Source organism: Cotesia glomerata, linkage group LG2 (assembly GCF_020080835.1).
Source record: "Cotesia glomerata isolate CgM1 linkage group LG2, MPM_Cglom_v2.3, whole genome shotgun sequence".
In the NCBI taxonomy this organism is placed as follows: Eukaryota; Metazoa; Arthropoda; class Insecta; order Hymenoptera; family Braconidae; genus Cotesia; species Cotesia glomerata.
Window position 1 is genome coordinate 1613792 of NC_058159.1, and position 27894 is coordinate 1641685.

Here is a 27894-nt window from a genome sequence, read left to right on the forward strand (position 1 = left end):
GATATATTTTTCATATATTCATATATATATAAATATATGAAATTTATGAAAATTGATGTGGGTACTCAAATGAAAGGTCTCGATAAGTGTAATGTCAAGATGAGCTTATATCTTTAAAAATGTCAATGTTTCACAAGATACGGCGTCATTTTCTAATTATTGACATTTTTGAAGATATGAGCTCATCCCGATGTTACACTCATCAAGAGCTTTCATTTGAGTACCCACATGCGTTTTTGATATATTTTTCATATATTCATATATATATATATATATATATATATATATATATATATATATATATATATATATATATATATATATATAAATATATGAAATTTATAAAAATTGATGTGGGTACTCAAATGAAAGGTCTCGATAAGTGTAATGTCAAGATGAGCTTATATCTTTAAAAATGTCAATGTTTCACAAGATACGGCGTCATTTCCTAATTATTGACATTTTTGAAGATATGAGCTCATCCCGATGTTACACTCACCAATAGCTTTCATTTGAGTACCCACATGCACTTTTGATATATATTATCATATATACATATATATATAATATATATAAATATATGAAAAATTGATGTGGGTACTTAAATGAAAGGTCTTGATGAGTGTAACATCAGGATGAGCTTATATTTTTAAAAATGTCAATATTTCACAAGATACAAGGTTACTTCTTTATTATGTAGCTAAAGATAGACAATTTTCGAATGCAGCCTAAATACTTATAATAAATTGACTATTAGTGAAAATTAAATGAAACCTTGAAAAGGTATTCATTGCCTTGAATAAAGACAAAAAATTTTTTAAGTCAAATTTTTTTAAATGAAGATAAAATTTTTACTTTAAGAATTTATTAAACTATAGCTTTTATAAAGAATCACTAAAAGTGCACTTGACTAAATCTCAATTAATTTCAAAGCCATTAATTCCCGAAAAATCGTTCTGTAATAGAACAGATCATAGAAGTAGATACTAATATTCACTAATGAGAGCTACATAATCTATATTGTAGATAGACCTTTTGTATATAAAATGTAGAATGAGTTAAGAGACGGATTAAAGAGCGGCGAGCTTGAACAGGCAAAACATTTGTTGGCAAGATGCCGAGTAGATTCGTCAGAAACAGAGGAAACTTTATGTTCTTAGAAGCCACCACTACAACTTTACTAAGTTAGGAAAGCTTTTCTTTACTTCCTCCATGGAATTGGTACTTTTAGCCAGCACCCTTCACTAAAGTGTATTAAAGAGAAGCGCCTTTCAAGCTTCTCCAGTTGGATTTAATAATGTGGCAAGATGTTTTGTGTACGCAGAGATCCGCCTAACATCGGTTCTTCTCTTGTGAGCCCAACTTTCTCACAACTCTCCTCTCCTCTCCTCTTTTTTCTTTATCGTTTTCTTGAAAACTCTGTCGAGTATTCACGGTAACGTTCTACTCAGCGACCGGCATTCAACGGAAAATGGTAAAAATTGTGTACATGTATGCCTGTACAAGAGCTGAACATTCTTGAGGATATTTTATAAAAATAGCCAATTGTTGAAGGATTCAATTTACGTAGATTTTACATTCTTTGATTCTTCAGTATTGTAAAAATATTTATTTTTTTAATGTATAATGAAATTTAATGTACGGAGAAATAAGGTATGCTCTAATGGAAGACTCGATCGCAATACCTTTAAAGACCTTTTCCAATAACAGCATACTTATAAAGGATAAAATCTCCTTTACCAAGAAAGTTATTCTACAAAGTAAATCAACAATGTACTCACGTTGTGTCATTCACGACAAATAACACAACCAACAATGCAGTTACTTTTCCGACGGTAATATATTAACTTGAACTTGAAATCCATCGTTTACTTCAAAGGATATACGATCTCATGCGCAACAGAATGGAAACTTTCATTTCTTTGTCGGGAAAAATCTCAAAAGACGCTTTCGATAACTTTTTTAATTTAATCAAACGTGAAAAATCTTTGTTGACGAACAAAAAATTTAGTTTGTCGAAGTTTTTAACTTTTTTTATACTCACCAAGATTTATAGATAAGAAACATTTTTTTCTACGTAACTTTTTCTTCTTTTTTTAACATAGTCGATTGATAACGATTGATATTTTGATTAAATTAAATTTAATTAAATTTTCGATCGCAGTAAAGATTTAATTTTATTTACAAAAATTAAAAAAAAATTTTATTTTATTTAAGATATTTATAAATTAATTTTTATTTATTAAATTAATTTTTTTTGTTAAATTAATTTTTTTATTAAATTAATTTCTTTTATTAAATTAATTTTTTTATTAAATTAATTTTTTTATTGAATTAATTTTTTTATTGAATTAATTTTTTTAATAAATTACTTTTTTTATTAATTAAGATCAAAATTTTATTTCAAATATAAAAATATCAGTAATCAAATTTTTTTTCCTTTTTAGGTCAAAAATATAACTTATTTTTTTTTTAATTAATTAATACTTTGGTTTCAAAAATTTAACCATCAAAAATCATTAAATTAATTAAAAAAAAAAATTATTTTTTTTATTTTTACGGCGTAGTTTTTAATGTTAAGTAAAAAAAAAAAAAATTTCATATCAAATTTTAAATTTTAAACTGTGAGTTACTAATTTATGTTTTTTTATTGAAAAAAAAAAAAAAAAAAAAAAAAAATGCTGCCTTCATTTTCTAATTTTTTAAGATAAAAAATAAATCGAGTCACTTTAGTATGATTGCTAAATATTATATCGCATAAAAATAAATCTTGTCTTATTTATAGTAAAAAATGTAAATATATAATTATTTACATTTACATTTTAAAAAGATACAATCATTAAAGTAATATATTTTTGATAGCTTCTGACAAAGAATTATGTTCACTGAGCTTTTGTTTCCACTATTTGTATTGTTTATTTTCAGTGACATAAAATCAGAGATAAACATTAAAACATGTCGTGTTTCTTATGGAAACATCGGGCGTAATGAACGGTGAATTGTGCAAGTACCATTATAAAACGCGAGTGAGCTTATCTACGTCAAGCACGCTACGGTCCCCAATGAGCTTTTTCAATTCATTTTATTTACAATTTCAAATTAATATGACCACTATACTGAACTACACTCTGTACTAATAAATGTAAATTATGAGAATTCATTACACCCCCGATTACCCAGAATGTCTATCCCGCAAGATACATATTTATATATATGCATAGACATTATATCATACAGATACCCACGATGAGCAACCGTGATTACGTAATTTAATGATACCTCAATTGTCCCGTGTTTTTTTATGCTAAATTATTTTCTGCAGCAAAAGTATGATAATTTTTTATCATCACTGTAAAATGATTTTATCTTTGAATAATAACCATTTTATTAACGGAGCGAGTAAAATTTTAATTACACCGCTATTATTATATTAAACTACGCGATAAAATAACTTTAATTATTTTTAATAAATTTTAAACAGCCGCTTGTTTAATATCTCAGAAACTTTTGAATAAAATGTTTGTTGTCGGCTCTGAAAATTAACCTTTCAGCTGCCAGAAGATTCTTTCAGTTTGTTGATTTGATTGAGAGAAGTAGTCTTCTCAAATGAACTTTTTTTCTTAAATTAAAGTTCTTTGAGTTTGTTGGAAGGCTCTTGCCTTTCGGGTGAATGTTTACATTACAGAATTTAAAGGTTTGGTTTGACAGCACTGCTGGAAACAGAATACTCAAAAGATAATGTAATAAAATTCAACAAAAAATAAAGGAATGAAGAGAAGAAGCTTTGTGTAGCTTGATAGTGAAAATAGTTTTAATGATATTCTATTTGAAACAGCCAAATTATGCTATACAAAAAGTAAAAAAATTACTAACTACAATTATCCAATTTTTCAATAAATTTTTATGTTAATTATTATGTCGTATTGAATCAAAATTAGTTTAATTATTTATTAGACTAAAAACCAATTAATATATTATATTAAATAAAAATTGGTTTAGTGGTTGATTGTTTCAAAAATTAAAGATAAGATAACCTTTTCAGATTAGAAAAAAATGATTTTTGTTTTATAATTAAATACTTTGAGCTTAACTCTCTTGTAGGGAGATAATTCAGCGATCATGCGCCCTCCGTCGGAATTTTTCTACACTACACAGAAAAAAAGGTTCACTTGAGCCAAGAAATTATTTTTCTTCCTAACGAAATTTCACTTGTTCCAACAAAATTAATTCTCTTGCTTTAAGAAATACGTATTTATTTATTTATTTATTTATTTATTCAATTTTTATGTCAAGGCAAACTAGCCGAATGACAATAATATACATAATTTTTATAATAAAGTACACGTATAACAATATTAAATATATAAGACTAACATCATCATATTTTAAGGAAGTTAATAATTTTGAATGATTTAATAACATAGTTGCAAAATTCAATAGTACTGTACTATTTATAAGAATGAGAACAACAATAGAATCAATGAGCAATATTTGAGATAATTTTTTCAATGGTAACATATTAGATACTTTAGTAATTTAGAATGTAAATTTTTGATTTTAAATTTTCAAATGGCCTGTTTGGCATTTATAGTACATTTCCTCGTTCTAGTTTCACAAAAAATTCAAAAGCTTTATTTTTGAAGGAGTCTAGGCTGAGTGATTCTATGACTTCAGTGGGTAGCTCTTTCCAGATTCGAATTGCAGAGATTACAAATGAATGCTCGTAGATTGTAGTCGAGAAATTTGGCATTTTGAATAGAATGTTATTGAATTTCGCTGCAATTCTGTCAGATCTTCTGATATCAGATGGTTCTTCTATAAAAAGACTCCTAAGGAGCTTAGGGGTTTACCCGAGTTTAGAAGCTTGAACATAAAACAAGCTAAAGCGTAAAGTTTTTTGGATTTAATTGTGAGCCAATTTAATTTATGCCTGTAAGGAGTGATATGTTCATCACGTCTAAGATTGAATATGAATCTGATAGTGTTATTCACGAGACGCTGCAGTTTGTAGTCTAACTTTTTTGGAATAATTACCGTAATAATTACCGTAACTCCTATTCTTTCCCACTTCACAGCATTATTTATATTTGTAAAAATGCTTACCGTAAGATGGACGGTGTGGCTTAATAGAATAAGTGAAAGGAAATTTAGTATAGACCGGATAGCTCAAATGGTAGAGTAGCCGACATGTCTTCGGAAGGTTCTGGGTTCGAATCCCAGTCCAAGCTATCTAATAATTTTTTCTCGCATATTCTATAAACTCACATTAAGATGATCCTCTTCACATTCCTTTCTCAATCCTTTCCTACCAATATCCTGTTACGTGAATGTGGAACGCTTCACGTAATAATTACCGTAACTCCTATTCTTTCCCGCTTCACAGCATTATTTATATTTATAAGAATCAAGAAAGACTAATGAACAATATTCAATAATTGGGATGATAGTGGACATGACTGAGCTTGCGAGTGGGCGTAGAGAGAATATTTGTCCTATATTTCAGGCAATTTAACGTAGCGTAGACTTTACGAGTAGTATGGGCAGCATGGACATCCCAAGAAAGATTTCTGGTTAGGTGAATTCCCAAATGCTTGGTTGTATTAACATAGGGTATTACATTTCCATCTATAATAATTGGAGGAAGATCACAGTTGTCTAAGAGCTTGAGTCTTCTGTTACTTCCAAGAATCATAACCTTAGTTTTTGAAAAATTTATTTCAAGGTATGTTGATCCAAGAAAATTTAAGTCAAGAAAGTCTTGTTGTTTTGAGAAAATTCAGCCTCGAAGCTCCAAAAAATTTAGTCCTTAATAGAAATAAATTTTCTTGTCTTGAGAAAATTTCTCTCTTGCTCCAAAAAATTAAATATCTGGATAAAAGTAAATTTTCATCAATATTTTTATTGATTAACATGTCAAATGGCAATATCAAATAATATTTCATCATTTTTTTTCATTCAATATGTATAATTGCACGCTAAAATAATATAAAATAGGTATCAAATATTCTTAAGAAAAATTTTCTCAAAGTGAGAAAATTTTTTTTTTAGCTGAAGTAGGTGGCGCTGCTTCCCTAAAGTATCGAAAAATCTTGATCAAATATAAAAATTTATTGTATCAAGTATTTATGATAATTTGAATTAAGAAAAAATAACTTCCACCAAGAATAGAATTTTAAGAAAAATTTTTACTTCAGCCAGCACAACTTCGGCCTTCCTTCAGGCACCCGATAAATTTTCTTGAGCCAAGAATTTTGTTCTCCAATCAAGTATACTTTTGATCAAAAAATTATATGACTATCTATGACCATTACAGGTTAGATGTAGGCTTATCAAGTCATATCAAGACATATGGGGAAATATTGACATTAAAAATTATCTATGACCTAATCATTTATAAAGGAAAAGTGAAAATATCAAAAGAATATTTTTCTTGGATCAAAAAGTTTTCTTTCAATGTAATTGTATCTATATCTGATAAATACAATAAATTTATCAAAAGATTTTAACGTAATTTGTGATTACCGCGAACACGGATAGTGGATCGATGTAAAAAGTGTAGTAAAAAAAAGTGATCTGAAATCCAATTTCAAAGATGAGTCTCTCGAGACACGTTAAGATGCGGTATGAGAGTAAATGCGATTGTGTGTGTGTGATCTAGATTCCTGGGTCTTCGTGCACTGGTTCCTGTTTCAATTGCTCTGTCAACTATACGGCGGATCTATCATCGTATAATACATAGGTACTTGGATATATGCAAATTTTTTCATTACTTATTTTTATTTGAAAACGTGTGCCGCATAAAACGGCTTTTTATCTTAATATCAATTTATTTTATAGATTACGAGCTTTTATTTCTCCGAATTAGGTGAAACTTTTTTTTTTTTTTTTAATAAAGTCAACAAAGAGTTTCATAATACCTAAATTTGCTCATATCAGTTATGTCATCTAAATTCTGCAAGCTTTGAATCTGAAAACTGTTTCTAGAACAGAAATGACAATAATAATTTCTTTTATTATTATCACTCTGATTACTGCGTACTTCAAAGCCGAAGTGAAGTATGTTCTACTTTTTTCAAATAAGGGTCGTTAACTTTCAAGCAAAAAAAGATTATTTATTTGAGCTTAAACCATAAAATGTTGATTGGAGAGAAATAATAGTTCAATTTTTTTGTCACCTTCTACCATTTTTATAAATGAAAAATTTTTAATTACAAATATGTAAATAATTTTTGAATTTATTAAAAAAAAATAAATTTTTTTTTTATTAATTTTTTTTTATTAATTTTTTTTTTATTAATTTTTTTTTTTTTTATTTTTTTTTTTTTTTTTTTTTTTTTTTTTTTTTTTTTTTTTTTTTTTTTTTTTTTTTTTTTTTTTTTTTTTTAATTTTTTTTTTATTAATTTTTTTTTTATTAATTTTTTTTTTTATTAATTTTTTTTTTATTAATTTTTTTTTTTTATTAATTTTTTTTTTTATTAAATTTTTCAAGGGGTTAAAAAATTAGTTGCTCAAAAATTATTTTTTTTAATACTGCCAAAACTTCAAACAAGGGATTTAGGTTAACAACTTTTGTTGATTAACAGAGTATATATACGTAATAAAATCGATTGATAATTAAATCTCTAGATAGCGATATACCTCAAGTTGAGAAGAGAGATCTAGTGTAATGAGATAAAGTTTTCAAACCATTTAATTAGTGCTACTTCAATTAGTAACGTGAGAAGCCGAATAAAGGATCTCTGTTTACTTAAGCGCCCCAATTACAATTTATTAATGGATTTCAATCATCATTGAAATAATTAAATATTTCTCTTCTAAAGGCCTAATATACTTTGAGTATGAGGCAGGATATGAATAAGTTGGTGACCGTTACTCATTTCTCATGCAATAATTACCTACAGCAAAATTTCTCATCAATAATTTCTTATGCAATATTTTATCCTAGTAATACTTTCTCATGGGAAAAATATTTTCGAATATATTTTCTCATACCAAAACTTTTCATTGTTCATAATTTAGATTAATAATTATATTATTTGGTTTATATTAAAATTTTTATTGTTTTTAATATTTATATTCAAAAATGTGTCATAATGTTATAATTAAATTTGTAATTGATATTAAATAAATATTTATTTATTTCAAATAAAAAGGCACAACACATTTGTCTTGAATAATGATTAATTTTCGTCAGATTAATTTATGTTGTGATAAATTATTATTGGAGGAATTTTAACGTGGATAATTTTTTCGGATTATTAAAGACGGGGAGCCCATATTTTAATTATTTTTTATTCTCGCAGTTTAATAAGTAAAAAAAAATTGTTCGGAAAATGATTTCTTGATTCAAAAATTTTTTTTAAATGAATCTTTTTCAATATAATGACAAGCAAATCCCGTAAAAAATTTTATTTGAATTAAACGAATATTGTCTTAATTATTTCGACCAATTTTTTAGATTTAAAATAATATAGGGGAGAGGTGCTGCAATTGTAACAGAAATTTTTATTTTTTTATTCCATTTGTTTTTTTTAAGATAGTAAACTTAAAAACTGTCAGAAAGTTAGATGATAGTATCTTTTATGTGACTGACTTAGTTAATTAGTAAAAAGTCAATGTTAACTTATTAAAAAATTAATTTATTTAACTAAAGTCAGGGACCAAGATGGCGGCGCGCATAGGTTGCAATTGTAACACAGTGCAGGGGCAATTGTAACACGGAACGAAAAAGATATTTTTCATCAAATTTCTTTTATTATGTAGTCTTAATCCTACTATTATACTTCATTAACTCTTAAAGTTAAGTATTTGAACTTATAGTATATCATATATTAGGATCTTTAATATAAATTATTAAACATTTACAAAACTACACAAACTACATTATCCCAGAGTAGATTTATGGCGCATCCAATTTGCGCAGATTCCATACACGACTCTCAGTGTTACAATTGCTACTCGTAATAATGAATCAACATCATTTAAAACTAACTAACAAAGCTAAATACTTGGATCTTATACTAGATAGAAAACTAAGTTACACAGAACATATTAAAATTGTTCTGCATAAAGCAAACGCAGCTATATCTACACTTTATCCATTAATATGTCGCAATAGTTATATAAATACAAAAAACAAATTAATAATATATCTAATGTGTATCAGGCCAATTTTATTATATGCATGCCCTGTCTGGTCAAACACATGCAATACTAATTATACAAAAATTCAAAGGCTACAAAACAAATGCTTAAGAATGATACTCAATCTACCATACCGATCATCAACTGAGGAAATGCATAAAGCGCTCAAGATTCCGACAATCAAAGATATCGTTCATGAATTGTCAACTAAATTTTTTAATGAAAAACTTAATAAACTAGAAATATTAAGCGAAGTAGGCAAAACTGCTAAAGACAATCCCTGGTTAAAGCACAAAGTACTTAACCAAATAATAATAAACCAACAATCTAATAATACAATTATAAAACAAAATCAAAACAACAATATCAAATACTGTAAAGTAAAAATTATATACAAACGGCCACGTTTGTCTTAGTTTCTAAGAAGTATAGTTTTAAGATGTACAAATGAAAATACTTAGACTTAAGGCATAACATATTTATTTAGGTTTTTTTTAATAAAAAAAAATTTTTTACCTAAGAAGATAAAACAATAACTAAAAACATGTGAAAGTTATATAAATTCATAATAACAAACAATATTTGATACAATTGAGCAAAACTCGCGAGGAATTGTAAACGTATTATAATACATTTAATTACGATAGCACTTACAATCATGCAATTGCAAGAACTGATGTACAAATTTAAATATGTCAATAAATATCCTTAAAAAAAAAAAAAAAAAAAAAAAAAAAACAAAATTGCTGCTCGTTAAAGTGTTACAATTGACGCTCACGCTGATCTGTTAATAAAAATCTAATTACAATAACAAAAATCAGTAAATTGATATGAAATTCGATTTTACAATACTCTTGATATATCTCTTAAAGTATTAATACAAGTCTCACATCATTACATTCAAAAACAAATTTGTTATTAAAAGAATTTTGAAGCGTACAAAAATAAGTTTTCACGCGTACACGGAGAAAAAAATTTTGCTATAGGAACTCTATAGTAGTTAGTTAGTTATAAAAAGTTCTAGTAGGTTAACGTATTCTTATGGTAACAATACCGTTTGTCTCCTCCCTGTTGAAAATCTCCAATAAGATCCCATCAAAAGCGACAAAAGCCACTTAGAAACCAATAAAATTTATGGGTTTCTAAGTGGCTTTTGTCGCTTTTGATGGGATCCTATTGGAAATTTTAAACAGGACTGCAACTCTACATCGTTGAGCTCTGAGAGCTAAACGTTATTTACCTCTCACAACTCTACAGGATCGTTCTGAGACTATAACAAATTTTTGGCAGTCTGATTAATAATTTTTTTTTACGATTTAGCATTGATAATTTAATAAGTAAATGCGACAGAACGAATTTATATTGCCAACAATAATTGTATATGACAAATAAGAATAGTATTATAATAGAAATAAAATAATAATAGAACTTATATTACAAATAAAAATTATTTGTAAAATAAAAATATGGTCGTCACAAAATTATCTTATTTTCTTGATTATATTAATAAATATTGGACATAAAATCACTACCGTATATGCACAAGAAAAGATAAATAAACGAAAAAAAATTTTATTTTGTGTTAAATGGGGTCTTTTGAATGTATTCCGAAAACTTATTACTTATCACAATGTATTCAACTAATAAATTAAATTAACAGTCACTGCAAATGAACCTTTGTTTTGTTTTATAAATATTTTAATTTATTTATAAGTGACGTCGCGCAAGAACTTAATCGAACGCGAATTTATTGTATTTTGTAATTTTTTAAGGATTGTCTTTGGAATAGATAAAGGTAGTTTTAAATAAAGAGGATGTCAGTTTAATACGTATATTGCTTAGATGAAAGTACAAGTACAACTAACTTAAAAAGCTACATACAAATTCTAGTGAACTTATGTTTAGATACATTTAAAGGGTAGGGGTTAAAAATGACCAATTACTACCTCTCAAGTCGCACGTGGGCGGTCAGAAGGACTGAGAAATATGTTAGTTTGCAAGTAGTCATTAACCTTGAGTTTTGAGTAGTCTGGACTCTCACGCTCGACAAATTCCTCAATTTTGGACAGACGGTCATAACGTAATAAAACAGCCTAAGCTGATAACAAAAAAAATGGTAAGACCTTTCCTTATGAATGGTAAGCTTAAAACTTTATGAAGGGTTTGTAAACCTTTAAAATTACAGCTACGCATACAAACAAACATCTGGACTTAGAAATAAATAAATGTATGCTCAAGAATAGTCTATTTAAATTTTTGCGATTTAACAACCTTGAAAAACCATAAATACAAAACTGTCCTAACGAAATTCAATTTGACAAAAAAAAAACCTATTTCCTTAAATAAATAAATTGGGAACTTAATTGTCCTCATATATTTTTAATAATATGGATTAGTAACAAAATAATTCTGTTTGTCATTTTAGAAGGTTATGAAATATGTCAGCGCACTCCACTGCTGCGCAACGTAGAGCGCTCCCAACTATACCGTTTGGCTCTGAGAACAATCCCGTAGAGCTCTGAGAGCTCAACAACATTGAGTTATCAGAACTAAATAACATTATGTTACTGTAACTCTACAACGAATAGTAAACTATGTATAGTTGTGGTAACTCTACAGTTAGGTTACCAGAACGAAATTTTTTTTTCCGTGTAAGGTAAAAGCCCCAATATATGATCATGTACCAGTATATGATCACTCCATGTATTTGTATACCTATATTTGTGAATATAGATATACAAATACATGGAGTGATCATATACTGGTACGTGATCATCTATTGGGGCTTTTACCTTATATTCAACAATTTTCAATATTTTAGTATCGGAACAAGATTAATACCTGAAACTTTGATCTAATCAATAAATTACTATTTTGAAGAAGTTAAAAAAAGAATAATAATAATTTTTAGTTTTTTTAATAGTTTTTTATTGAGTGTTACAATTGCCCCTTGTTACAATTGCAGCACCTCTCCCCTACTGTTTAAAATTCGATAACGGATAAAAATTTGATACTCAACATTTGACCTTGAAAAAAAAAAAAAAAAAATTGAGACTTTTTTAAACTCCTATCGTAAGAGGATTATCAGAATTTTAGTAGAATTCAAAGAGTATACATAAAAAGTGATGGCGTAAAAACTAAAAGTGAATGAAGGTTGGTTGGCGGGCATCTCACCTCCGAGACAAAGTTTGTCGTCTGGGAAGAATGCCCAATGACTAAAAAGATGAGATCTACCCGAGAAGAAGTGTCTTCTGCTGTGAGTTCCCAGCAAAATCTTCGAAGTAAGTGAGTGAATGAACCAAAGACGAGCTGATAGGAAGAAGATAAAGTAAGGATGAAAAAAAGCGTGTAAGAAAGGGAAAATAAAGTAGAAAGGCGAGATCACATCTGCGAATAAAGGAACCGAATAAGGAAGTCAGCTTGTCGAGCTTTATCAACCATTTATGAATCCCACTCGGCAAGATGAGACACCGTCGCGGTTTATGTCTATGTGATGTATTTTCTTCACCCTCGAGCTTTACGCATTGCCGCTTCTTGTAGTCATCGTCATTCTTTTCCATTTTTACCAGGCAACTTCTCCCGTTAAGTTCCCCCCTGCAGAGGACTCTAGTTAGTGTTTCTTATTTCCACCCGAGATATAAACTACCTTGACGGATACATAATAATAAAAACGGGTACCGCACCGACAAACTTTTGACGTTTTCTTTTTATTTTTTCTCACACTTTTATCCATTTTTCCTCGGTCTTAACAGAAAACTCAACTCATAAAACTTACATAACTCGTCAACAACCAATTTATTTTTGCTTTTCAAAATATACTTTCAATTTATTGCATTATAATATATAAATAAATTGCATAATCTAGTGCTTTAGGAAGCTCAAGAGATTTATTCTATTATTCTTTACAAGCAGAATAAATTTCTTGTTTTTCTCAACTCATATCTTAAATCTTTCTCCGGCTATGGATAAAAATATTTTTTTGGTTTACTTTGATAGAATAATAGTAATAAAAAATTCATTTATCAAATTGCCATTGCAAAAAAAGGTTCACTTGAGCGAAGAAAATATTTTTCTTCCTAATTATTTTTTTGAGCGAAAAAAAAATTTTTTTTTTGACACAAGAAATTTCGCTTATTATAACAAAATTAATTTCTCTTGCTTTAAGAAATATTTTTGATTGAATTTAAACTTCAAAGAATTTACTAAATTTTTTTTCCTACAAAATAAATTCGAAAAAAAAAAAACTATTGAGTGAAAAATAAAAAATAAAAGTTTTCTCAAACCATTATTTTCTTAAAGTACCTCACCTCACGGTACTATAAAATTTTACCCGAGTAAAAACGAAATTCCACTTTACCACAATAAAAACACTACTAAAACCGTGTGACAATTTGAATTTTGTCATTTCTTCGAAAGGATTTTCGAGGTAACAAAATTTAGCTTATAAAGGCAGCGGTTGTCATTAAATAATACCGATAAAATAAAGCTATAAGGTATTCCAAATGTCAATTGAATATTACAGAGTCACGTATGAACAAACCAATTTCCACTTGTATCAAAGTGCTCTTGACACTCACCGAAGAAAGCATACAATTTTAAAAGTTATTTTCTTTTCTTCTCATATTTCCGTAGGTACCTTACGTGTTATTTTTCTCGGCTGTATAATATGAAAGACACGATAAGTGTTGCCAGGCACTTTTGTCCATTACCGTAAAGCCCTTCATAAAATAATAAAAACCGCTGAGAAGAAAAATTCTTTATCGTTCGAACAATATTTATTTAAAATGTCCATATGAGAGAATAATTGAATAAAAGTATTCGTCTGTTTTAAGAAATATGTCATAAAATTTTACTTGACAAAATATTATTATTGGAGATTGTTGTTTTGAGGAATAAAAATTCCTGAATAATATAATGTAATATATTTATATAATATGATACGAATGTGAGCTAAAGTAAAATAAAAAATAAAATAAAATAGCGAAGGGACAAGAGAGATATTATATGGTACAAAGAAGAGTAAAAGTAAGGCGGAGTATTAAGGATGAGAAAATATCGCAGCGGGCTCGTGAATTCACGGTAAACTTGGGTCGCATGACCTTTTAGAAGAGTAGCGCTATAGTATATATAAGGTACTGCTGTACGGTACAGCTCTGTACAAACTATATAAGAGAGGAGAGAAGAAGGGCTTTTAGCTAAGGGAATACGGAGCATTAACTCTTACGCTCAACTCGTCTCTATCTTCCAGCCTTTGCTATACCGTGCTTGATATTATATACCAACTAAACCGGCGGAACGGTTAGGTGCCATGTGAATCTAACACGTGGTTCATTGCCACCCATGGATCCCTTCTGGGTCATCCACCGTGACTCAACGCTCTTACTTAGTTTTTAATGAATTCCATATCTACTAAATCCTTTAAGTATTATATACTTTATATATTTTATATACTTAATTAATCTGTCCGCCTTTCTGAGCTTCTTCGTTTATAGTCGAAACTTATCTTTCAAACTTTTTTATGGTATTCGTTCAAAAGTTGTCTTGTAATTTCATTTTAGCGGGATTATTATGGATTTTCGTCTACTGCACACAGTTAAAAATTTTGCGGCATTACTTAAAAAAATTAATCGGCGCGATTACCACACGCAGAAAAAAATTTCGTTAAGATAACGTAAGATATTTTGTGGTAACAAATGAATTTGTTAACATAGGGATAACAAATTATTAGTTAAAATAACAAAATTTAGGTTATAAAAAGTTATTGATATATTATAACAACAAAACAGTTTCGTTACTATAGAAAAATCTTTAAGTTGATTCGACAAAATACTTTAGTTGGTATAACAAATTTTTTTGTTGAAACAGCAAAATTATTCTATTAAAATAACAAAAAGAATTTTTTGGAGTAACAAAGACAATTTATTAAAGTAATAAAGTGAATACATGATTTAAAAATATGCTATAATCAGCTATAGCTGATTCGGAAAATATTTTAGCAACAAATTAGTTTTGTTATTGCAACAAAATCATTTTGTAACAGCAACAAAGTTGTTTTGTGACAGCAACAAAATGATTTCGTTAGGGCAACAAATTGATTTTGTGAATTAGCAAATTGGTTTGTTAGTACAACTTGAAACATTTTGTTAATGCAACTGATGGATTTGTTGCTGTAACTACACCCATTTGTTACCAGAACAAATGTTTCAGTTATCCCGTCTTTTGTTATTTCAACAAAATCATTTTATGCGTGCACAATCGTGTATTTAGTGACATTAACCCTAGACTGGTCACCCTATGAGCGTGACGCCGCGCTCAATTATATTTTGTTTATAACATCTTCAATATTGACTAAAATTATTCAAAAAAATTTGACTTTGTTCCTTGAACATTTTAGAATATATTAATCATTTTTTCAAACATCTTCAAAAATGTTAAATTGCTGAAAAAAAATTACTTAAAAAAATTTGCGGGGCTTTCCTCATCGCTTGACCAGAGTCGTAAGTGGCTTTTTGTCCGCGGCGTTGCCGAAAACACCTCTAGTCTCTGCCTGTCAAACGTGTATGAACTGGCAACACTGTATGCTCTAAAAGCATTGCAGCAAATCCCTCATCACTCGACCAAAGTCGTTAGGTCGCGTTTGTTGACCAGTCTAGGGTTAAAAACTACACAGAAAGAGAAGTTTCTTGACTAAAGAACAAAATTCTTGGCTCAAGAAAATTGTCGGGTGCCTGAAGAAATACCGAAGTTGTGTTGGTCGAAGGAAAAATTTTTATAAATCAAAATACGTATTTCTTAAAAATATTTCACTTGATAATTTTTTTTTTAATTTTCTTCTTAATTATTTTCTTGAGCGAAAAAAAAAATTTTTTTTTTGACACAAGAAATTTCACTTATTCCAACAAAATTAATTCTCTTGCTTTAAGAAATACCAATCTTAATCCAAGAAAATTTATTTAAGTCAAGAAAATCTTGTTGTTTTGAGAAAATTCAGCCTCGAAGCTCCAAAAAATTTACTTCTGGATAGAAGTAAATTTTCTTGTCTTGAGAAAATTTCTCTCTTGCTCCAAAAAATTAAATATAAAGATAGAAGTAAAATTTTCATTAATATTTTTATTGATTAACATGTCAAATGGAAAAATTAAATAATAATTCATCTTTTGTTTTCATTCAATATGTATAATTGCACGCTAAAATAATATAAAATGAGTATCAAATATTCTCGAGAAAAATTTTCTCAAGGTGAGAAAATTTTTTTCTCAGCTGAAGTAGGTGGCGCTGCTTCCCTAAAGTATCTAAAAACCTTGATCAAATATAAAAATTTATTGTATCAAGTATTTATGATAGAATTAAGAAAAAATTACTTCCACAAAAAATAGAATTTCTCGAAAAATTTTTACTTCGGCCAACACAACTTCGGTCTTCCTTCAGACACCCGACAAATTTTCTTCAGCCAAGAATTTTATTCTCCAGTCAAGAAATTTTTCTTTCTGTAATTTGTTTTTAAAATTGATTTTTTAATTATTAAACATATATTGAAAAGAACTACTTAAAAAATTCATATTTTCCCATTGAGTTTGCCTAAAACTTCGAAGTTTTAAATATTTGCACACCCCTCATATACATTTATAATATTCAGACCGCATTTTTGTTCCACATAACTTTTTAATCCAGTTAAAAATTTCTTAATTAAACTTTTAAATCAAAGCTTAACCATTTTAAAAATTCTTTACCACAATTTATTCTCCATTAATTTAAACTCCGGCGAATAAAATACAGTAAGGTAACTTATCATTTCAAGAGATACTACGCCTGTTTTTACGACTTTAATATATTTTTTATTGGAATAAATCAACGTACAATATATGTTGCTAAGTAGAAAAAAAATAAAAGTTATATTGTATTTTATTTTATGCGAATTAAAGGGGCGGTATAATATATTATACGAGGGCAATAGATGTAGCAGAGCAGATGGTGTTGGTAAGACGTGGCCCAGGTTTCAGTAAAGTGCGCATTCGCCATTGGACCGCACGTCAGTAAGTGTAGACATACCATCAAAAGCTCAACATTTATTTAAAACATTATATAAATATAATATATGTACATAAAATCACGAATGGTACAAATTAATAGCGGTTGATTTTTGATGCGAGAAGTTAATTTTGATTACTTGCAATTTTAATTACCACTCAAACGCTTTATTTGATCTTCTACTCTGTAATTAACTTTTTTATCAAAGGATATATTTTTATCTGCTTTAGTTTATTTTATTATTTCACCAGCTGAATTTAATTTTATCTGCTATATTATATCGGTAAATTTTCATTTTTAAATCCCTCAATTTATTTCATAGAATAATTAAATTGTTTTTATTAAATTTGGTGACACACATTTCATGGATTTAATATTAATTTATTCAATAAAGTATTAAATTAAGTTAAAGTTTTTTAATCTTTATTATTTTTATGCGGATAGGAACAATCGACTAACTGGTCTACTGGCTTACTTGAAAAATTCAATAGATTATTAAAAGTATATTGAAAGCTTCTTGACCTCTCAAGATTCATCCTTCAATATTAATAATATTTTATATATTTTATATTTTACAATACTAAGCGTTCATTTTTTTTTCATCGGAGTATTAATTCCGAAATCCTAGATTAAACTACTCGAAAAATTGATGAGAAATTTATGAGGATCATCTCTATCTGTAAACTATTTTTAATAAAAATTTATGAGTTCGCTGAAATATCGGCTTATTTTTTACGAGTTTAATGAAAATTTTTGTTATTATTTAGAATTGCTGCTTAACCTATTTTTTTTACATACAAAAAAAATTTAGACATTGACAGATTTTTTTTAATTCTTGAAATAAATCTAATTTATGTCCCAAAAATTTATATTTTTGTCATTTGATTTTTTTTAAAGATTGTTTATTACTAACGGTGACACGCGTTAATATCCCCGGAGAAAATATCCCCGCGTTTTTGTTGGTTTAATTTTGAATAAACACACAAACACACTAAAAAAATAATGTTAAGATTAATTTTCAAATTATTATTGATGAATTTTTATATTTTTAAGAATTTTGTCCGGGGATATTTTGTCGCGGGGACATTTTGTCGGGAATATTAACGCACGTAACCATTACTAACAACCTTGCAGTCACTATGTGACTGCCGTGGTTTGTAAACTATAAATAAATAAAATTTTGCTTTATTAAATAATGAATTTTGTTAAATTGCACTGTACTTTTTTAACTATTGACGTTTTTTAAGATATAAGCTCATCCCGATGTTACACTCATCAGGAGCTTTCATTTGAGTACCCACATGCATTTTTATATATTTTTCATATATACATATATATATATAAAATATATAAATATATGAAAAATTGATGTGGGTACTCAAATTAAAGCTCTCGATAAGTATAATGTCAAAATGAGCTTATATCTTTAAAAATGTCAATAGTTCACAAGATACAAGGTCATTTCTTAATTATTGACGTTTTTAAAGATATAAGCTCATCCTGATGTTACACTCATCGAGACCTTTTATTTGAGTACCCACATGGCATTTTTATATATTTTATATATATATATATATATATTATATATATATATATATATATATATATATATATGGTATTTGTGAAATATATAAATATATGAAAAATTGATGTGGGTGCTCAAATGAACAGTCTCGATAAATGTAATATCGACATGAACTTATATCTTCAAAAATATAATTAGTTGACACGATAGCAAAGTCTGTTCTTAATTATTGACATTTTTAAAGATATAAGCTCATCCCGATGTTACACTCATCAAGAGCTCTCATTTGAGTACCCACATGCATTTTTATATATTTTTCATGTATACATATATATAATTTATATAAATATATGAAAAATTGATGTGGATACTCAAATGAAAGGTCTGATGAGTGTAACATCGAGATGAGCTTATATGTTTAAAAATGTCATTAGTTGACAAGATACAAGGTCATTTCTTAATTATTGACGTTTTTAAAGATATAAGCTCATCCTGATGTTACACTCATCGAGACCTTTTATTTGAGTACCCACATGGCATTTTTATATATTTTATATATATATATATATATATATATATATATATATATATATATATATATATATATATATATATGGTATTTGTGAAATATATAAATATATGAAAAATTGATGTGGGTGCTCAAATGAACGGTCTCGATAAATGTAATATCGACATGAACTTATATCTTCAAAAATATAATTAGTTGACAAGATAGCAAAGTCTGTTCTTAATTATTGACATTTTCAAAGATATAAGCTCATCCCGATGTTACACTCATCAAGAGCTCTCATTTGAGTACCCACATGCATTTTTATATATTTTTCATGTATACATATATATAATTTATATAAATATATGAAAAATTGATGTGGATACTCAAATGAAAGGTCTGATGAGTGTAACATCGAGATGAGCTTATATGTTTAAAAATGTCATTAGTTGACAAGATACAAGGTCATTTCTTAATTATTGACGTTTTTAAAGATATAAGCTCATCCCGATGTTACACTCATCGAAACCTTTTATTTGAATACCCACATGGCATTTTTTATATATTTAAATATATATGGTATTTGTAAAATATATAAATATATAAAATATATGAAAAATTGATGTGGGTACGCAAATGAAAGGTCTCGATGAGTATAATGTCAAGATATGAGCTAATATCTTCAAAAATGTCAATAGTTCACAAGATACAATGTCGTTTCTTAATTAACTTTTACATAAAAAAAATTAAATCGAACAGAAACGAGATTTTTTTTACTAAAAAACAGAAGCTAGTGAGGTTTTTAATTTGTGAAAAAGCGCAATGTAAAAGCCATTAAGCACATTTTATTAACCACACCCTCTCTTAAAAGTACACGGATCTGTTTGTTTGTTGACAAAGAGGAACGATTGTAACGGGAAAACAAGGCCTTTCATTGCGCGGAATTCAATATCAATTGAACGCCTAAAGATAGGTATAAGCCAGTGTGGAAGGTGCGTTATTTGGGTCGTATGTCAATACGGGTAAGCCGGTTCGTCGTGTGAATAAACCCTGTGGAGTATGCCCAAATAGAGCACACTTCTACTTTACCCCACTGTCGTGTCCCGCATACTCCCAACCATCGAACCCACAAAGACCGTCCTGATACCGTATTCTCTCACCCACTCGCTCTCTCATTCCACTGACTGACTGTCTTGTTCCATATATCCATCCGGCTGTTGAGAACGGATAGGAGCTATAGACTCGAAGTTGGAGACTCGAGATTGACAGCATCAGTCCAGGAAGTCAATACCCCAGATACAAGTAAACCGACCAATGTTGATGATCCTATTGTTGACATTCGTCAGCGTTTTCTTTAATTAAAACATGCAAATACTTTGAAACAAGACTGAAATTTTTAATAAAAATATTTACTCGAATCAAGTTATTTTTTTTCTGTACACAGAAAAAAAAATGTTCTTGAATCAAGTATATAATTTTGAGGAACTTAATATTCTTGATTTGAGTAGAAAAATTCTTGATTTAAGGAAATTTTTCTTGATTTAAAGAAATTTTCCTTAATTCAAGAATTTTTCGTCTTGATTCAAGACAATTACCCTCTTCAAAATTATATTCTTGGTTCAAAAATTTTTCTCTTCAATCAAGTTAATTTATTTTTCAGTGTATAAGTACTTATTGATAAACTACCAACCTTGCAGTCACTATGTGACTGCCGTGACTTGTGAACTATAAATAAATAAAATTTTGCTGTAATAAATAATCACTTTTGTTAAATTTCACTGTACTTTTTTAACTGTTGACATTTTTAAAGATATAAGCTCATCCCGATGTTACACTCATCAAGAGCTTTCATTTGAGTACCCACATACATTTTGATATATTTTTCATATATACATATGTATATAATATATATAAATATATGAAAAATTGATGTGGGTACTTAAATGAAAGGTCTCAATGAGAGTACCATCGGGATGAGCTTATATCTTTAAAAATGTCAATAGTTCACGAAATACAAGGCCATTTCTTAATTATTGATATTTTTAAATATGTAAGCTCATCCTGATGTTACACTCATAAGGAGCTTTCATTTGAGTACCCACATGCATATTTATATATTTTTCATATATACATATATTATAATATATATAAATATATGAAAAATTGATGTAGGTACTTAAATGAAAGGTCTCGATAAGTGTAACATCAGGATGAGCTTATATAATTAAAAATGTCAATAGTTCACGAGATACAAGGCGACTTCTTAATTATTGATATTTTTAAAGATATAAGCTCATCCTGATGTTACACTCATCAGGAGCTTTCATTTGAGTACCCACATGCATTTTGATATATTTTTCATATATACATATATTATAATATATATAAATATATGAAAAATTGATGTGGGTACTTAAATGAAAGGTCTCAATGAGAGTAACATCGGTATGAGCTTATATCTTTAAAAATGTCAATAGTTCACGAAATACAAGGCCATTTCTTAATTATTGATATTTTTAAATATGTAAGCTCATCCTGATGTTACACTCATAAGGAGCTTTCATTTGAGTACCCACATGCATATTTATATATTTTTCATATATACATATATTATAATATATATAAATATATGAAAAATTGATGTAGGTACTTAAATGAAAGGTCTCGATGAGTGTAACATCAGGATGAGCTTATATATTTAAAAATGTCAATAGTTCACGAGATACAAGGCGACTTCTTAATTATTGATATTTTTGAAGATATAAGCTCATCCTGATGTTACACTCATCAGGAGCTTTCATTTGAGTACCCACATGCATTTTGATATATTTTTCATATATACATATATAAAATATTTATAAATATATCAAAAATTGATGTAGGTACTCAAATGATAGGTCTTGGCGAGTGTAACATCAGGATGAGCTTATATCTTTAAAAATGTCAATAGTTCACGAGATACAAGGTCATTTCTTAATTATATATCTAGAGATAGAGAATTTTCGAATGCAGCCTAAATACTTATCATCATAAATTGACTATCGGTAAGACTGATATGAAATTTTGAAAAGGCACTAATTCAAATCAAGACCTTTGCAATGACACTGAATTTCACTAAAAAAACTGATTTTATCATATGACTATCTTGAACACAAAATTTTTCTTATTCTCTTAATAATATAAATGAGACTATTATCATCAGTGATGATTCATCACCATCATCACTGACAGAATACCAACAAGTCTTTACTTAAAAAAAAATAAACTAATGCAATGATTTGGAAATAAACTCACGAATATTAAGTGAGAAATAATAAAAAAAAAAGTTTTCTTAAACCGGCATCTCTTGAATGTAAGTCACGGTGTTCTCAATGGTTTTAAAAGTATCCACAACATAAAAAAATAAATAAATAACCATAGAAAAAGTATAATAAAATAAAAAAGTTGGTGTGTCTTGAACGGAAACTTGGCTGAGACAGCGAAGCGGCTTTTCAACAACCTTTCATTTTCTCGAGCCCTTACCCCTTGTTCCATCTCAGCATCTCTCTTCCGAGTTCTATCTTTTCGTTACTTTTTTTTTTTTTTCACTAAACTCGTCTTTACTTCTGTCGGAAGAGTCCAAGAACAAATAGAGAAATGAAAAACCGTTCGTTTGTATTCCAAGCGAGCTTCCAATCGATATGTGCAAACGAGTGTACCAACAACGATTTAGACTATTGAACTACTTGACTATAACATTGTGGAAGAGTTTACGGCTTTCGTAAAAGTTTATTTTATGGCGGTGCCGGGTTTTGAAACTAATTCTTCTGTCTATTCCATTAGATTCATACAAACAAGATAATTATATTTATGACTAGTAAATAAATTAGCTCGCTCGAATTTTTTTCTATTTATTTTATTTTACTACGCTAGAGGAAAAAAAACTCCAAGAAATTATTACAATGAGCATGTGGATTTAAATAGGTTGTATAAATTCCTTTTAACTAGAATTTTAATTAAAATACTTGCCATTGTTGTTAAAATAAAATTATGAGAGTGTATACACTTTTTTAAAAAATTAAAAAGCTGATTAAAATTATATTAATTATAATATTGTATTAACCAGGTAATTTTTTACGCATGAAACTATATGGTAGAGATGAAGGGGTTTTTTTTATTTTTTTTTAGAAAAACTAATGTAATTTGTATAATTACTTTTTTAAATAAGTGATTTTTCTCTACAGTACAAGAAACGTGGAAAAATAAATTTTTTCACTAGATGAAATTAAAATTCACCACATTAAATACTTTAAAAAAATTTTACCGACAAGTAATAAGGTCTGAAATTATTTTTGTAATGATAATAAAAATGTACATAATTAAAATGTTGATTATCATTAAATTTTTTTTCCATAAAATATTAATTCAAAATTTCATAATATAGTATAATATTTTGAGCAAAGCTAGTTCTAGTACACTTCATATTTATGCAATTACTTTACCTTGTGTTGTAATTACATACAAAGCTTATTATTCTATGTACTCATAATTGAACTATACTTAATATATGAAGGAATTTGAGATAAATAACCATGTTAATTTCAAAAAAATACTTTTATTATTGATGTTAAATACTATAGATCTTTAAATTAAACATATATTAATTATATTTTTGTTAATGTTAAAAGCAAAATTGTTAGATTACAATACAGTAGCAATCTGGCAGTCACTCTGTGACTTATAAACTATAAACAAATAAAATTTTGCTTTATTAAATAATGTCTTTTGTTAAATTGCACTGTACTTTTTTAACTATTGACATTTTTTAAGATATAAACTCATCCCGATGTTACAATCGTCAAGAACTTTCATTTGAGCACCCACATGCATTTTCATATATTTTTCATATATTCATATATATAATATATATAAATATATGAAAAATTGATGTGGGTACTCAAATGAAAGGTTTCGATGAGTGTAACATCGGGATGAGCTTATATCTTTAAAAATGTCAATAGTTCACAAGATACAATGTAATTTATTAATTATTGACATTTTTAAAGATATAAGCTCATCCCGATGTTACTCTCATCAAGAGCTTTCATTTGAGTACCCACATGCATTTTTTATATATTTTTCATATATACATATATATAAATATATAAATTTATAAAATATATTAAAAATTGATGTGGGTACTCAAATGAAAGGTCTTGAAGAATGTAACATCTGGATGAGCTTAAATCTTTAAAAATGTCAATAATTCATTAGATACGAGATCGTTTCTTAATTATATTGAATTGCACTGTAATTTCTTAAATATTGAAGTTTTTAAAAATATAAGCTCATCTCGATGTTACACTCATCGAAAGCTTTCATTTGAGTACCCACATGCATTTTCATATATTTTTCATAAATTCATATATATAAATATATAAAATATATGAAAAATTGATGTGGGTACTTAAATGAAAGGTCTCGATGAGTATAATGTCAGGGTGAGCTTATATCTTTAAAAATATCAATAGTTCACAAAATATAAGATAATTTGTTAATTATGTTAAATTGCTCAGTACTTTCTTAAATATTGATGTTTTTAAAAATATAAGCTCATCCCAATGTTATACTCATCAAGAGCTTCCATTTGAGTACCCACATGCATTTTCATATATTTTTCATATATTCATATTTATGATAAATATAAATATATGAAAAATCGATGTGGGTACTCAAATGAAAGGTCTCGATGGGTATAATGTCAGGATGAGCTTATATCTTTAAAAATGTCAATAGTTGACAAGATGAAAGTTCGTCTCTTATTTATGTGAAATTTCACTGTACTTTCTTAAATATTGACGTTTTTAATAATATAAGCTCATCCCAATGTAACACTCATCAAAAGCTTTCATTTGAATGCCCACATGCATTTTCATATATTTTTCATATATTCATATATATAAATATATATAAAATATATGAAAAATTGATATGGGTACTCAAATGAAAGGTCTTGATGAGTGTAACATCGGGATGAGCTTATATCTTTAAAAATGTCAATATTTCACAAGATACTAGGTAATTTTTTAATTATGTATCTAGAAATATATAGATATAAATAAAGTGTATAACAATCAATAGTTATTGGGTCTCAAATAAATAAATAAATATTCCCCAGATAAACTTCATAACCCGTCAGTAGATTATTAAATTAATATAACTGTATTTAAAAATTAGAATAAATTCCAAGTTCACAAAGTCCAAGCTAAATATTTAGACCCGAGCTAAATGTATATATACTCTTTACATAAATGGAAATTTATTTTTATTTACATTGAATAACATAATGTAATATATAAAGTGCTTACGAGTAATGAATACTGAAAACAATTTTTTTTTTATATCTTAACATTGCATTTACCGCAACTAAAATTCGCTAGCCAGATAGATAAATGTTTATAAATTAATTTTCTCGTTGTAATATACATTATTTTCACAAATAGCAAGTATTAAATTCGAAATTGTTTGTAATCCACTGTTTCAGAACCGACGACCGAAATTTTAGGTGGACCGGATCTCTACATAGATCATGGAAGTACTATCAACCTCACATGCATCGTACTGAATAGCCCGGAGCCGCCAGCATACATATTTTGGAATCACAATGATGCTGTGAGTAAACAAACATTCGCTTGCTTATGTATAGAATAAATAAATACATCAAATATATAATGTATATTTCATATAATATCACACATGGTGTATTTACGTCTATATAATATATGCAAAACTTATAACGTGCCTTAGGAGGTTTCAAAAATAAATAGACTTTTAATTACAATTTCTAGCGTATTGTTTTGTACTATTATGAATAAATATATGTACATTCAATATTTTTAACTCAGCCAATTGTTTTACGATTAAAAAAAAATTAGACATGACAGATACACTCTTTATAAGGGAGAGAATAATGATTAACTAGCAACCTCGCAGTCACTATGTGACTGCCGTGATTTGAGAACTATAAATAAATAAAATTTTTCTTTATTAAATTAATGACTTTTGTTAAATTGCACTGTACTTTCTTAAATATTGACGTTTTTAAAGATATAAGCTCATCCTGATGTTACACTCAACAAGAGCTTTCATTTGAGTACCCACACGCATTTTGACATATTTTCATATATACATATATATAATATCTATAAATATATGAAAAATTGATATGGGTATCCAAATGAAAGGTCGCGATCAGTGAAATGTCGGAGTGAGCTTATATCTTTAAAAATGTCATTAGTTGACACGATACACGGTCATTTCTAAATTATTGATATTTTTAAAGCTATAAGCTCATCCCGATGTTACACTCATCAAAACCTTTCATTTGTTTACCCACATGCATTTTTATATATTTTTCATATATACATAATATATATACATTATATATTTATGTATATAAAATATAAGATCATTTCTTAATTATGTTAAATTGCACGATACTTTCTTAAATATTGACATTTTTGAAGATATAAGCTCATCCCGATGTTACACTCATCAAGAGCTTCCATTTGGGTACCCACATGCATTTTCATATATTTTTCATATATTCATATATATAATATATATAAATATGAAAAATATATGAAAAATTGATGTGGGTACTCAAATGAAAGGTCTCGATGAGTGTAATGTCGGGATGAGCTTATATCTTTAAGAATGTCAATAAATCACAAGATATAAGGTCATTTCTTAATTATTGACATTTTTAAGGATATAAGCTCATTCCGATGTTACATTCATTAAGAGCTTTCATTTGAGTACCCACATGCATTTTCATATATTTTTCATATATACATATATATATATATAAATATGTGAAATATATAAAAAATTGATGTGAGTACTCAAATGAAAAGTCTCGATGAATGTAATGTTGGGATGAGCTTATATCTTTAAAAATGTTAATAAATCACAAGATACAAGGTAATTTCTTAATTATTGACATTTTTAAAGATATGAGCTCATCTTGATGTTACACTCATCAAGAGCTTTCATTTGAGTACCCACATGCATTTTCATATATACATATATATATAAATTTATGAAATATATGAAAAATTGATGTGGGTACTCAAATAAAAGGTCTTGAGTGTAACATCAGAATGAGCTTATATCTTTAAAAATGTCACTATTTCACAAGATACAAGGTCACTTCTTAATTATGTATCTAGAGATAGAGCATTTTTGAATGCAGCCTAAATACTTATCATAATAAATTGACTATCGGCGACTAAAAAACCGATTTTATCATATAACTATCCTCGAAACAACATTTTTCTTATTTTTTTAATAATATAGATTAAACATGACAGATAGACTCCTTATAAGAATAAGAATAATGATTTATATTTAACAGCCTTCTCAGTTAACTTTCTTAAAAGAAAACAATTTTTATCGGAAAATTGTATTATGAATTATTTATACAATTTATCCATTGTAGAATCGATATAAAAATATTTGAATTTATAATTTAGATTCCATAAAAAAATATATTTTTAATATGCTAAAAACATTCATTGAATATCTGATATTTAAATATTTAAAACTCTGCAAAGGTCGGGTACTAAATATCGCAGTATATTCTTAGGCACTATAGTCTTACAAGACATCTCGGCTCGGTAATAAATATCGAAGAAACTACAACTC

General features: G+C 27.6%; 1 protein-coding gene across 8 annotated transcripts in view; it reads left to right on the plus strand.

Moving 5' to 3' along the window:
• The window catches only part of LOC123260105 (kin of IRRE-like protein 3), a 325584-nt gene that overhangs the window by 281649 nt on the left and 16041 nt on the right, over positions 1-27894 (plus strand). For all 8 annotated transcript variants that reach the window (XM_044721056.1, XM_044721055.1, XM_044721057.1 and 5 more), the window contains one exon: positions 25733-25860. In XM_044721056.1, coding sequence (XP_044576991.1) covers positions 25733-25860 — 128 coding nt within the window. The remainder of the gene's footprint in view (positions 1-25732; positions 25861-27894) is intronic.